The sequence below is a fragment of the Rhincodon typus genome, chromosome 7 (assembly GCF_021869965.1).
Source record: "Rhincodon typus isolate 14 chromosome 7, sRhiTyp1.1, whole genome shotgun sequence".
NCBI classification, from domain to species: Eukaryota; Metazoa; Chordata; class Chondrichthyes; order Orectolobiformes; family Rhincodontidae; genus Rhincodon; species Rhincodon typus.
In genome coordinates this window covers 1082140-1097473 of record NC_063338.1, presented here as the reverse complement: position 1 = coordinate 1097473, position 15334 = coordinate 1082140, and the positions used below count along the sequence as shown (strand labels likewise).

The 15334-nt window shown below is 42.7% G+C and overlaps 1 protein-coding gene across 1 annotated transcript in view; it reads right to left on the bottom strand.

Annotated features, from left to right (window-relative positions):
- Nucleotides 1–384: 384 nt before the first annotated feature.
- LOC125483456 (zinc finger protein 501-like) overlaps nt 385–15334 on the bottom strand; it is an 18343-nt gene continuing 3393 nt past the window's right edge. The window contains exons 2-4 of the mRNA XM_048598658.1: nt 13319–13555; nt 2111–2291; nt 385–908 (exon numbers count right to left, since the gene is read on the bottom strand). Coding sequence (XP_048454615.1) covers nt 385–908; nt 2111–2291; nt 13319–13555 — 942 coding nt within the window. The remainder of the gene's footprint in view (nt 909–2110; nt 2292–13318; nt 13556–15334) is intronic.

The window sequence follows — 15334 nt, the reverse complement described above, 5'->3', positions numbered from 1 at the left end:
TGCCTCAGCAGGATCAACAAGTGAGTGAATTCCTTCCCCCACATGAAGTAGATGAACGGTCTGTCCCCCGGTGGGATCTCTGCTGTCTCAGCAAGGTCGATGAGAGAGCTGAGATAACAAGGTTTAGAGCTGGATGAACACAGCAGGCCAAGCAGCATCAGAGGAGCAGGAAGGCTGACGTTTCGGGCCTGGACCCTTCTTCAGAAATCGATGAGAGAGCTAACTGTTTTCCTCACATGGAGCAGGTAAATGTTTTCTCGCCTGTGTGAACTCACTGGTGGACTGAGAGTTGAGATGATCGCTTGAACCCAGTCCCATAATGAAAGCACCTGAAATGTCTCTAATCATATGAAATTGTTGATGAGACATCAGTTCCACAGAACTTCAACAGCACTTCCCACAGACTAGACATTTGAAAAGTCTCTCTTCAATGTGAACATGTTGATGATAAAACAGTCCCCAGGAACTTGTATAGTGATTCCCACATTCTGAGCATTTGAAAGGTCTCTCCTCAGCGTGAACACGTTGATGAGACTTCAGTTCTACAGAATTGCTAAAGCACTTCTCACAGTCTGAACATTTGAAAGGTCTCTCCTCAGTGTGAATACGTTGATGACAATTCAGTCCCCAAGAGCTTCTGTAGCACTTCCTGCAGTCCGGGCATTTGAAAAATCTCTCCGCAGTGTGAACTTGCTGGTGTCTCTCCAAGATGGACGACCGAGTGAATCCCCTCCCACACTCAGGGCAGCTGAACGGTCTCTTCCCAGTGTGAACCTGCTGGTGCTCTGTGAAGTCAGATGATCGCTCGAACCCAGTCCCACAGAGAGAGCACCTGAATGGCCTCTCCTCAGAGTGAACACGTTGGTGGGATATCAGGTCTCTTGAGGTTTTGGAGCATTTCCCACAGGCTGGACATTTAAAGGTTTGTCATTAATGTGAGCAAATTGATGGGACATCAGGTCCCTGGGACTTTTAAAGTACATCCCATAGTTTGGGCATTTAAAAGGTGTGTCCTCTCTGTGAGCACTTTGATGGGCCATCAGGTCCCCAGAATTTTTATAGCATTTTCCACTACCTTGGCATTTAAATTGTCTGTCATTGATGTGAGCTAGTTGATGGGACATTGGGTCCCTGGATGTTTTATAGCATTTTCCACAGACTTGGCATTGAAATGGTCTCTCCTCAATGTGAATGAGCTGGTGTTGCAGAAGTTAGATGACTGAGTAAATCCGTTCCCACACGCTAAACAGGTGAATGGCCTATTACTGGTACGACTGTGTAGATGAGTTTCGAGCTCAGATAGGCAAATGAATTCCTCCCCATAATCATCACATTTCCACAGTTTCCCCACAGTGTGACTGCATTTGTGGTTTGTGAGCTCTGAGCGCTGAAGCCTTACCCACACTCACAACACATGTACGGTTCCTCTCCACTGTGAACGTAGCTTTTTCACTCTGTGTTCAAAATCTGATCATTTTCCACTTTGTGATAAATGGGTGACTCCATTAGATCATGGTGTGATGGTTGGTTTGTAAATCTTTCCCTTCTAATATCCTGTGAAATTGACGTCAAACAAAAAAACAAGGGAATGAGGGAGTATCTCTCTCACAAGACTGTGGCTTCTGTGTGAAGGTAGGGACTGAAGGAGAGGGATTTTAGACACCTATAACTTGACCAGAACTTTATCAGATTCTTCCGAACACTCAGCCTCCACCGACAAGAAGGACCAGGGTAACAGGTGGATGTGAACACCATCACCTCCAAGTTCCCTCCAGGTCACACACTGTTCTGGTGAAGTAGAAATTTGCTCCAATTAAATCAGTGCAAAACTGAGGCCCTTGTCTCCAATACAAACTCCACTGCTCACAACTGACTCCAACCCCTGCCTGGCAATTGCCTGAGTCTGAAACAACCACATCATAACCCAGAGATTTCACCCAGAGATGAGTTTTCAACCACATATCCCCACCATCACCAAGACTGCCCACTTCCACCTCAGTAACATCACTAGACTCCTCCTCGTCTCTGCTCATGTGCTGTTGAAACTCTCATCCATTCCTTTGCTACCTGTGGACTTAACTATCCTTACGCACTCCCACTGTTCTCTCACATTCTTCTAGCTGCACTTGGCTAACTTCCTCTGTTTCTATTAATGGGTGTACTTGAACTCTGTTTAATGTTTTATTGTTCCTTCTTTTGACTATTTGAATGAGATTTTTACCACTGCCCATTCTTCCAACCACGTGCTGCTGCCTTAGCAGCTTTATCTTCCCATGCAAGCTCCCACAATGCTGTAAGGGAATGAGTTACAGGTTATTCACCAAGTGATGTAATTCTGAGGTCATCCAAAACTCTGTTGCTCACCTGAGTATTCACACCAAGTTTTGTTCGCCCATCACTCTATGCTCGCTCAGCCAAATTTTAAACTTTTCATCTGTCTATCCAAATCTCTTGATAGTCTCCTTCTATTTATCTCTAATGCCCTCCAGCCTCCAGCCTCTTAAGGGCAATTAGGGCTGGCCGGTAAATGCTAGTCCAGCCAACAATACCCACCATCCCAAAAATGAATCTTTAAAAATGCCCTTCGAGATATTTGCATTACTCCAACTCCAACTTCCTGAGCATTCTCGATTTTAACTTTTCTGCATTTGGTGCCCTGAGCCTTTAACTACCAAGGCCACAAGCTGTGAAATTTCCTCATTAAACCCCTCCCTCTCTCGACCTCTCTTTTACACTTCAAAGTATTCCTTGAAAATAACATATGTGATCATAAAGCATTTTGTCACCTCCCTAATATCTCGGTATGTGACTGGGATCAAAAGTTACATTACAACCCTCCCAAGGAACAGCTTGGAAGCTTCCATTTTGTGAAAGGTGCTATATTGATATATGTTGTCACTGATTTGGACACATATCACAGTCCCTTCATCATCACTTGGTGAACAACTCCTTACCTAATAGCATTGTGGGAGCTACTAAGGGAAGATAATTGCCAGCAGCAAATGGTCAGACAATGTTCAGCTGTAAAAACCTCATTTAGAGAGTCAATGGAATAACAATAAAATGCCTGAGACAGTTACACCCATTATTGGAGACACAGGAAGTTAGACAATGACAGAGAATTATCAGGGAGAGCAGAGATGAAACAAAGTAACGGATGGACATTGATTCACATCCACAGTAATGGGGTCGCACTAGCTCCAGAGCTAGACAACTGAGAACAGCACTAGAAGCTGAATTGTGTAGGTTACTGGTTAAAAATACTAAAATTATTTCATTGCTTTCAACTTTAAAATCAAACGCTAGAGTCTACAGCTCAAAAGATATCAGAAGCACTGGGGTCAGAGGAAACTCTCACAGTTCAGGAAATACCCGGGAATGAGGGTGATATTACTGAGCAATTGCCTGTGTTTGATAACATCACCATATGAACATTTGGGTCTGTACGAACCAGTTATCACCACAAAGGATGTGAGGGTCTGTGGTAATATTTAAAAGGAGATTTATCAGAATGGTTCAAGAAACAAGGGATATTAGTTGTAAGGTCAGTTTGAAGGAACTGAAGTTTGTTCTGCAGAGAGCACAGGAGATTGAGGTGAGATTTGATAAAGATGTCTAGTTTAATGATAGGTTTAGATAAGGTAGAAAAAGAGTTGCGATTCTCATTAGCTGATAGTAAAAGTGTTAGGGACACAGATTTAAGAAATTGGGCAAGAGTTACTGGAAAAAGTAAGGAAGGAATCTTGTTACTTTTGTTTTACTCAATACTTCCTTTCAAAGGCCAATAATATCCAGTGCTGAATGAATAATGAATAAAGTGGCATGCTCGGATCCTGGTATGTTATTTGGTTTGAGTTTTCGATCTGTAAATCCTCCTCTAACATGCTGTAAAATAAGTTTCCAAAAGCCAGCTCAGTCAGTCAGGGACAGAAATTCAGATGAGACAACAGAAATAGTTATTTGGAGCTTCCTGTGTGTATATATTCCCCTCCTCATTCCCTGTAACAGCAGTTTATAAACTCCATCCCTGTCAGTCCAGGAGACACATTCACGACATTCTCTCCCCGGCCCAGGATGACTGCACATTTGCCTCCTAGAAAGATGGCCGCCATTACCCGGGGCCTGTCACAGAGGGAGCCTCAATTTGTGGAGCTGAAGGAACACAGCAGACCAAGCAGCATCAGAGGAGCAGGAAAGTTGACGTTTCAGGTCGGGACCCTTCTTCAGAAAAATCATTTTTCCAGCACCACACTGTGTTGTCTCTGACTCTAGCATCTGCAGTTCTTGCTATCTCCGACCCTCAATTTGTCCCATTTTATGAAACAAGGAAAGATCGTTTCTTTATACAGGGTCTGTCACATCCACAAAGTCTTTACGACGCCTCTCTGTCTGACCACTCCGTTCCATCGCCTCCTCCACTCTGCCTTATTGTTACCTTTTGTGCAGCCGAGAAGCTGCCACTGCACATGCTTCATACTGTGGGTAGGCGGGGAAAATACTGAGCATGTGCAGCGATAAGCAATTCAATATATCGGAAAAATACAGAATGACAGGGAGACAATGGGGTAGTAACATGGACAGGGGAGTGGCTGAATGCTTCCTTTCTTTGCTGTAACCAGACTCTGATTTTGAAGTCTGCAATGGAACAATATAAGCCAAGTGGGTGGAATCCTTGCTTTCTGGAGGTTGGTCTCTCCTGAGACCTCTGCCAGTCTCAGGGCAATGTGTCTGTATGTTTCCCTCTGTTGGCAAAAATGAGGTTGCATTCCCCGCGGGGGCTTGAACACAGTTGTGCCACGTCAAACTTCAGTCCCATTCATTGTGTTATTTGAGGTTAAAACACAACAGAGAAAATATCACAGAGATGAACACTTGAACCGTCAGAATACACAAGGCTACAGGCCAAATGTTGGAAATTAAGATGATGAGCCTCTTTCCGTGCTGTAAAAACACAATAACTTGATCATTTTGGAAGAAAAGCTGCTCTCCGGGTTAAAAACAGAGCCAAAAGCTGTGTCAGTAAGAAAATAAGTATGCATTTCCACTGTCATCACTTGTGGTCTAGTCATTGTGATTTGGCGCTCTCACTGCTATGTCCTGGGTTTGATTTGCAGTCAGGGATTCAGGATTTATTTTTCCTGACAGTAACAAAAATCAAACACAGAGCAGTCTCTGACAGGAATCCTTTCAATATCGTGAGCCAATTAATGCCCCAGAGAATGTTGTGGTTAGTTGGCTAGCCAAGCTGGTTTGTTGTTCCGCGGACGTTTCATTACCCTACTGAGTAACATCATCAGTGCAGCCTCCGATGAAGCGCCGTTGTGTTTTCCCCCTGGTTTTTAAACTCTGGAGTCCATTGAGCTGGATTACCTCTTCAGGTTTTTCTTCGCAATGGAGTATGTATGGTGTCAAGTTCTATGCGTTGGGTTTGATTCCAGCCTTGGTCGACTGTCTGTGTGGAGTTTGCACATTCTCCCCGTGTCTGCGCGGGTTTCCTTCAGGTTCTCCAGTTCTTCACATATTCCAAAGATGTGCAGGCTAAGTGAATTGGCTATGCTAAATTGCCCATAGTGTCTAGGTTGGGAAGGGCAGGAATAAGGTAGGGGGTGGGTCTGGGTGGGATGCTCTTCGGAGGGTCAGTGTGGACTCGATGGGCTGAATGGCCTGCTTCCACACTAGAGATTCTATGATGAATATCAAAGTCGATGTCCGAGCCTCTTAAAGACGTGGGAGCTTCCTTGACTGTCTGTGCTCAGTTGGACAATTCACTTTCATTATCCTCTGACTCCGCTTCCAAAAGAATTTCTCAATTTCACAAAGCTGAAACTGGGCTTTTTTTGTTTTGTTTCCTTTTCTTTCCCAGGAGCTGCAGTGATTGGGTCGATGGGTGTGGGAAATTGAACGTGAAGCTTGTGGAACTATTTCAGCTACCCCTCCTGTGATGTTCTTGGTGACATTTACTGATGTGAGACATTGAAAGGATTCACATTTCTGCAGATCAGGAATTCAAAGCTCACCTCGGCTTCAGAGCAATTAGAAATATTGGTTTGAACGTGCAAAGAAATTCTGAACTGCACTTGAGCCAGTTCGGAGCTGAACCTACAATCTGGCCCCGTGTACATGCACTACCTACATGCGGCAGAGTTGTAGTGTTAACAGGGACATGAGCAGCTATGGTAGCATTCACAAGGTGAACAACTAGCAAAGATAATCACTGTCACTGCTTTACTTCAATGGTCCCCACTTTTTGAAACAGTGAGTTTTACTGGCAAAGGAAACATATTTGTCCTCAGGAGGCTGCTTCAGTGTTGCCTCTTTTTCTGCTAGATTCATCCTGAAGTTCCTTTCCTCTGTTCCACAAGCACTTCTGCCTCTCCTCTTCTATTCTCATCCCTTCATTCCCAGTTTGGCAGGAATAACAAGGAGAGGCAGGATAAACTGCAGTCTTAGCGGAGAATGTTGTGGTAATGGCACAGACAGAACAAGCTGATCACCCTCATTCTTTGCTGTTACCGTTCATTCATTTTACACCAACAGTAAAAACATAACTATAATCCTATAATTGTGGTGGCATTGTTTCTTTTTCTGGGGGTTAGGAATTCTGTTTAGAATTCTAATGATTCACAATCTTTTGAGAGAAGAAATGTCTCGTTATCTCAGTCCTAAGTGACAGATACATTATCCGGGGAATGTGAGCCCAGTTCTAGATACTCCAGCCAGGGAATGAAAGACTCTCAGCAGCTCCACTCTCAAATTATCTCTAAATTTCATATTTTACACAGAGCAGAAATGGGAAATGAGGGATATTGACAGAAGGAGAGTCGGAGAATGAGAAAGGGGGCGAGGTGGATACATAGAGACAAAGAGACAAATAGAGACATGAAGTAGACACTGAAAGGACCAATTCTCCATTCGACATGGCCGCTAACTGACAGAAGGAAAAGAAAAAGGCAACCATTTAAGCAGAGCCTTTCACCACCTCGGGGCAATGGAAGCAGCATTAGAGCCGATGAAGTCCCTTTAAAGTTGTAAAGTTGACAGTTGTAAGCTAATGAGAGAGACTGATTTGATAAATACGCTGATTTGACAGATAAAGCCGATAATTTCCCCCGGCATTATAATACAGAAATGCATAACTAACCTGGTTCTGACAAACAGTCACTGGAGCTGAAAAGTTAACTCTGTTTCTCTACACAGATGCTGCCAGACCTGCTGAGTTTCTCTATCAATTCCTGTTTTGGTATCAGATTTCCATAGTACTTTGTTTTATGTTAATAACGTTTGGGACAAAATGGATTACCTTACAGCTCCTAAAAAATCAGTCAGAAGAACTGTCACCAAAGTAAATTAACAGAGCAGAACTTCTATTCCCTGACCACGAATCAAACTCAGACTTGCAGCACTGAGACCGCTGAATCCTAACCACTAGAACACCAGCAAAAGTGGCAGATGCTGTTGTATATTTTCTCAACGATACTGTTCTTGCATTTTCATTTGGGATCATTTTCACTGCAGATCAGTGTATCTGTCTTCGAGTTTTTATACTGTGGAAGAAGACTATTCAGCCCACTGTGTCAGTACAGGTCATCAAACCTTCATTTATTCTAGTCCCAGTTCCCAGCATTTGGCCCGTAGCCTTGTGTGCTCTGATGTTTTGAGGGCAAATGTCAAGGAGCTCATACCTGTAATCTCAAATGACACAACTAATGGGACTGAAGTTTGAGATGGTAAAACTGTGTTAATGTTGCCTTGAGGAACTCATCCTCCTTACCACCCACAGAGGGAGATCCAGGCACACATCCCCGAGAGTGCCAGAGGCCTCAGGATTATACCCGCTCCATGTGCTTCATGTTCACTCTCCATCCCCATGCACATGTTTCTGTGACAAAAGGCAGCTATAGGTGTATTTGCTCCAGCCAATGAGAACCGTTACCATGAGCTGGGATATCATGTGAACAGTGAGCTGAAATAGTCCCACCAGCTGCACATGTTCAACTTTCAATTTTGAAAACTCACTGACCCAATCCCTGCAGCTCCTTGGAATCTGACAGAACAGCGCCCGGCAGACATCCCTCACTAAAAGCAACTGACATAAGGTGTTATGACAGGGAATGGCCGAACCCCTCTGATCATTAAACTAAAACACAAGCCCCGATCTGTTATGACAGGAGTAGAGGTTCCCATCTAATAATTACCCCCAAAACACCCAGAGAAGCTCACCTTTCCCTGCGTAATCTATTAAGAGAGTGGTTAAAAGAAAGAAAATCCCTGATCTCCACTATACAAGCCACAGGAAACAATTTATTTATTTAACCCAACAATGAACAAATTAACAAAATTACGAACAAACCGACAATTCCCCCTTGACTACTAACTACTCCCTAAACGGTCTAAATTCTACCGGAATACTGTTTAAATAAAAGTAAGTCCTGCTAATAAAAAACCAATTAATAAGAAGCAATAAATTATAACTTAATCTCTCCAAGTTTGCACAGACTGTCTTTTGGAATATTCTGTCGTCTCCGCTCTCTTCACAAATGCCTTTCTTCCATTAATTCTTCTGTTAGGAATGTTTTATCTCTATAATTTCTTTAGTAAGGACTTTGAGCTAAAATGCTGTGGTACTTTAATTAGATGGGCTTTTTCTGAGAGCTGAATGGTGCTAACTCTGGCAGGTGGCAGTTGTCTCTCTTTCAGATGGCAGCTGGCTCTCTCCAATTTTCCAAATGCCCTCGTCTTATATACCCGTAATGACATAATCAAATTCTTATAATATGATCGGTTTCAGGTTGTCAATACCATCAGATTTAAACTCAGTTGGCTTTTTATATCTAGGTGCTTCGTTTAAATTAATTGGCCGAATTCAAACTCGTTGGCTGAATTCAAACAAGACTGCTGTTTTGCCTGCCACCTGTAAGGCTTTGATACATTTGTTTCACTTTTTGAGGCTGTCTGTCCTGTCAACTTCAGCTGCTACTCGCAGACAGATTTTTAAAAAAATTTCTAAGTACAGACAAAGCACAAATCTCTTAAAGCAACCAGACATTTTAGCTTCCTGCCTTCCACTTCACAATTACTCTACCCAACTTCGTAACATAATGCAAACTCTAAACACTTTCATGTTGCATCTCTTTCTGCTTCTGTCTCACCTCCAGCTCTCTCTGACAGTCCAGCTCTCACTCAATGACCTGCTTGATACAAACACAGGCAGATCGTGAAGCCAATCTTTACCTAGAAGGCAGGGCCAGGGAATGTAAAACACAAGGCAATGAGAAGCGATGGGTTTGTGCATGTCTGGGTGAAGAAACACTAGTATCTCTTCTTCCTGATTCTTCCTGATACTGATTCCAGGAATATGCATAGTGCCAGTTACCCCAGTCCCAATAGATAATGTGTCTGACAGACAGATCAAGGGAGAGTGGGTTCGATCCTTCCTGGCAAACATTGTCCTGTCATTCACAAACAGAGCTGACCACTGCTGGTCATAGAGACCTCCAATACAGAAGAAAGACCCTTCAGGTCTGCACCAGTTGAAATCAAGACCCTGAGTGTTCTTCTCTCATTTCCCAACACTTCACTCACAGTTGACCTGATGGCCCAAATGGCTTCCATCTACTCAGATGTCTTACATAGAAACACTGAAACATTAAAGGTAGCAGCAAGAGGAGGCCATTCGTCCCTTCCAGCCTGCTCCTCCATTCTTCATGATCATGGCTGATCATCCAACTCAACAGCCTAATCCTGCTTTCTCTCCATAACCTTTGATCCCATATACCCCACGTGCTATATCTAGTCATCTCTTGAATACATCCAATGTTTTGATATCAACTACTTCCATTGGTAATGAATTCCACAGGCTCACTACTCTTTGGGTGAAGAAATGTCTCCTCATCTCCATCCTAAATCGTCTACCCCGAATCCTCATACTGTGACCGCTGGTTCTGGACACACCCACCATCTAGAACATCCTGCCTGCATTTACCCTGTCTATTCCTGTGATAATTTAGAAGTCTCTATGAGATCCTCCCTCATTCATCTGAACTCTAGCAAAAAACTTTCTAACCTAGTCAATCTCTCCTCATATGTCAGAGCCACCATCACTGGAATCAGCCTGGTAAACTTTTGCTGCACTACTTCGAGAGCAAGAGCATCCTTTCTCAGAAAAGGATACCAAAATTGCACACAAAATTCCAGGTGTGGTCTCACCAAGGCCCTGTACAACTGTAACAACACATCCCTGCTCCTCTACTCAAAACCTCTCACAGTAAAGGCCAACATACCATTTGCCTTCTTTACCGCCTGTGGCATCTGCATGCTTACCTTCAGCAACTGGTGCACAAGGACAGCCAGATCCCACTGCACACTCCACTCTTCCAATTTACAGTCATTCAGGTAGTAATCTGCCTTCTTATTTTTGCTTCTGAAGTAAATAACCTCACATTTATCCAAATTACACATCAGCCATTGATTTGCCCACTCACCTAACCTGTTGAGATCATGCTGAAAGATCTCTGCATCCTCATCAAAGCTCACCCTCCCACCCAACTTGGTGACATCTGCAAACTTGGTGATGTTACATTTTGTTCCCTCATTCAAATCATTAATATATATTCTGAATACCTGGGGTCTCAGCACCGATCCCTGTGGCACCCCGCTAGTTACTGCCTGCCAATTTGAAAAGGACCATTAATTCTGACTCTTTGTTTCCTCTCTGCCAACCAGTTTTCTATGCAACACAATACACTTCCCCCAATCCCACACGCTTTAATCTTGCTTGGCAGATGCAGTTATATGTCGCGAGTATGAGATCATGCACTTTGGGAGGAAGCAGCAAAAGACAGACTACTATTAAAATCGAGAAAAACTCCAAAAAAGTGCAGTGCAGAGGAATCCAGGTGTTTTTGTGCAGGAGACAAACAAGGCTAGCAGACAGCTGCAGCAAGTAGCTAATAAGTCAAATGGAATTTTGCTGTTTATTACTATGGGGCTGTAGTTTAAAAATATGGAGGTCTTGTTCCAACTGTACAGTTTTTGTGAGTCCTCAAATAGTGTCGGCAGTTTTGGTCCCCTTATTTTTAAAGGATATAATAGTATTGGAGGTTGTCCAAAAGAGATTCAATGGGCTGATTCCTCTGATGAAGATTAAGAACGTCTAAACACTTGTTTATTACAGTTCAGAAAAATGAGAAGCTGATCTTGTTAAAACATACAAAATTCTGATGGGGCTTGACAGCGTAGATATTAAGACGATCTTTCCACAAGTGGGTGAATCTCGAACTACAGACACATTTACAGAATAAAGGGACACTCAGTGGGATGTGAAGGAATTTCTTTTCTCAGAGAGTAGAAAATATCTGGAATTCTCTACCAAAGCAGTCTTGGAGGCAAGATCACAAAATGTATTCAAAAGGAGGAAGAGAGATTCTTTTAAGAATGTAAGTTGAATAATAGTGATCTGGGAGAAAAGAGGAGCTGAGGCCTAGTGCATATTAGCTCTGATCTTGCTGAATGTTGCATCAGGATTGATTTGCTGAATGACCCCGTCTTGTTTGTATTTCTGATGTCCTGATGTTGTTGCCAGATGGGACAGAATGTACCCAGAAACAAAAACAGAAGTAAAGGGTATATAATCATGTGATTTGGCCAATGTTTTCTACCCCATACGCTGCAGGCGAGGATGGCCCGGAGCATGGTATATTGGCGAGACCATGCAAATCCTACAGCAGTGGATGAATGGACACCGTGCAACAGTCACCAGACAAGAATGTTCCCTCTAAGTCAGGGAAGACTTCAGCAGTCAAGGACATTCAGCCTCCGATCTTTAGGAGAGCATCCTCCAAGGCAGCCTTCAAGATGCACAACAACACAGATTTACCAAGCAGGAGCTGACAGCCAAGTTCTGTATCCATAAAGATGACCTCAAATGTGATCTTGAGTTCATGTCATGCTACATGTAACCCTACCATACTGCTCTGTATCTGTAAAATCTTCCTTACTGACATGTTTTGACACAATCACCTTGATAACTTGTTATGACCTCTTCACCTTAAATAGTTTGAACAGTTTTGAATTACTTGTCACTTTGGGTAGACCCTTGGCATATGACCCCTTTACCTTTCATGTTATTCCACCCATTTGATTTGTCTCCAGCACCATCTTATTTTAAATTTTTTTTGTCATTATATCTCTGCCTCAATTAATTGGATACTCGGTCACCTCTTCGCTTGCTGTTCAGCTATTGACACTTTACTCACACTGATACTTTTGATCACCTGCAGAGACTTATTATTCAACCTGTCAACACTCACACCATTTGTATAATCTTTTGATCTCTCTCATAATAAATTCTGTGTTTGTGTGTTTCTCATCACTTCACCTGACAAAGGGGCAGTGCTACAAAAGCTTGTGATTTCAAATAAACCTGTTGAACAATAACCTGGTATGTATGACTTTGGACCTTGTCCACCGCTTTTCAACACTGGCACCTCCAGAAATCGGTGTGAATTTTTGAGGGGTAGGGCCTTGAGTGCATATATCTGACTGAAACTCTCTCTCATGTGGTTTCACTCAAATTCCATGAGGTTTCCTCACTTTTTGAATAAACTGTGACATTTTCACATCATCTGGGTCTATTCCACAATCGAATGATTTTTGGAAAATTACAACCAATGCATCCTCGATCTCTGTAGCTACTTATTATGGAATCCCTGGATGTGAACGTTCAGAGCTGGGGGCCTTATTTAAATTTAGTCCCATTAATTTGTTAAATACTACTTAGGTCCACACCAACACACCCCAAGCCACCCACCATACTCTTAAGTATACCATTGAAGGTCACTGTTCTCTCATTAAGCCTGCCACATTACACATTACCAGATCCAAATTAACCATATCCCACATCCTATGCCTCATGCATCACTTGCCTCTTTGGGCATTTATGGAAATATTTTCCTCTGAAATTTATCGCCCTCCATAATAAAAAGGATTTTATGATGAAGGAAGAAACTTAAACCAATCTTCACTTGGCATAGGTTTAATTACAGGGTGCAACATTGCAGGTATGTAATTCCTGACTTCACTCTATGTCAGTAAGTGTCTTGTTATCAGTTCTCCAGTCACCAACAAATAAAATTATATTTGATAAAATTAGCAGCTACAGGTAGGGTACCCTCTGTGTGGCTGCCAAGATGTCTCAGCAGGTGGGATAATTGATTGAATCCTTTCCCACACTCAGAACAAATGAATGGCTTCTCTCTGATGTGAATTCGCAGGTGTCTCAGCAGGCTGGAAGTCTGAGTGAATCCTTTTCCACACTCACAGCAGATGAATGGCCTTTCTCCATTGTGAATCGCCGGTGCTTCTGCAGACTGGATGAATCAGTGAATTCCTTCCCACACAAAGAACAGGAGAACAGCTCCACTCCAGCCGTGAACTGCTGGTGTGAGAGCAGATGGGAAGATTTAAATCCCTTCGAACACTTGGAGCATTTGATCAGCCTCTCCCAAGTGTGAACTCGCTGGTGTCTTAGCAGGCAGCTTGATTGCGTGAACCCTTTCTACATTTAAAGTAGTTATAGAGTCATTGAGATATACAGCACAGAAACAGACTCGTCCATGCTAACCAGCTATCCTAAATTAATCTAGTCTTGTTTGCCAACATTTGGCCCATATCCCTATAAACCCTTCCTTATACATATACCCACGTAGATTCCTTTTAAATGTTGTAATTGTACCAATCTCCACCACTTCCTAATGTCAGTTCATTCCATACACATATCACCCTGTGTGTGAAAACATTGCCCCTTAGGTCCCATTAAAATCTTTCCCCTCAAACATTAAACATATGCCGTCAAGTTTTGGACTCCTCTAACTTGGGGAAAAGACCTTGACTATTCACCCTATCCTGCCCATCATTATTTTATAAACATCTATACGGTCACCCCTCAGCATCCAACACTCCAGTGTAAATAGACCTTGTCTATTCAGCCTCTCCCTATAGCTCAACTCCTCCGACCCTCAAAATGTCCTTGTAAACTTTTCCAAGCCCTTTCATCTTTTCTGTAGCAGGGAGAATAGAATTGAATGCAGAATGTGAGGTTCCCTCCATGTGTATTAATGCAGTTGATGGGTACAGAGAGGATGAACACATACCCTTTATCCTGTCAGTTTAAACTTGTGAAAATCTCAGTTTTAAACCAATGCAAGAGGAGATTGTCTCTTTCTGTGCATTTTCAGTGGAGAATGCTCAGCTGTGAAGTGCCTGTCTTTGCAAAATTGGTGGTTAACTGAAATTCTCAATTTCTGAGACAGAAAACAAAGCGAGCTTCTGTGATCAAGTGGTTAAGTAATTGAACATGTGAATGGGAAACATTATGGATGGGAAATGCACATGGCTATGTGGTGCCTTGGCTTGCTTGGTTAAAGTGCCTGCCTAGTAAACAGGAAATTGTGGGTTACAATCCTGCCTGTGCTTTACATTGAAGGTGTCTTGTTTTAAACTGCTCTCAAATGCCATGTTGCTGATCCAATCTGGTGATGTCCAAGGACACAGCTGGTATGCTTCCTGTAGTTGACCAAACTGTATTATTGTTCCTCCGGTTGCCTGGGTTTGCCCCCATCAGGTCATGTTGTTTTTTGCTGTTTTGTGAACTGTAATAATTAACAGTTGTAAGCTAATCAGAGAGACAGATTTTGATAAATATGCCAATTTGACAGATTAAGCTGATAATTTCGCCTAACGTCATATTAAAAGAAATGCATAACTAACCTCGTTCTGAATAACGGTCCATCAACCTGAAACGTTAACTCTGTTTCTCTCCACAGATGCTGCCAGGCCTCTTGAGTTTCTCTATCAATTGCTGATTTTGTTTCAGATTTCCAGCATCTGCAGTTCTTTCTCTTACGTTAACTTGAATAATATCTGGGGCAAAACAGGCTATCTGCCAGCTCCACAGCTTCTTTCCTGCATCTGAAAATTAGTCATCACAATAAACTAGCAGAATAGAACTCCAATTCCCTGACTGACAATTGGACCAGGGCTGCAGTGGTGAAAGCGCCAAATCCTTTCACTGGACCAGGAGGGTGGATTTTTCAGACTTTTCTTTTCTCAATGACAATGCTTCTGACTTTTGATTTGCTATCATTTTGGCTGCAGATCACTTTCTCCCTGTCATTGAATCTTTGGAGCGTGGAATAAAAAGACCCTTCGACCCATCGTATCCATTTGAATAATCAAACCTACATTTTTCTAATGAGCGATAGTAGGAACTGCAGATGCTGGAGAATCCGAGACAACAAGGTGCAGGGCTGGATGAACACAGCAGGCCAAGCAGCAT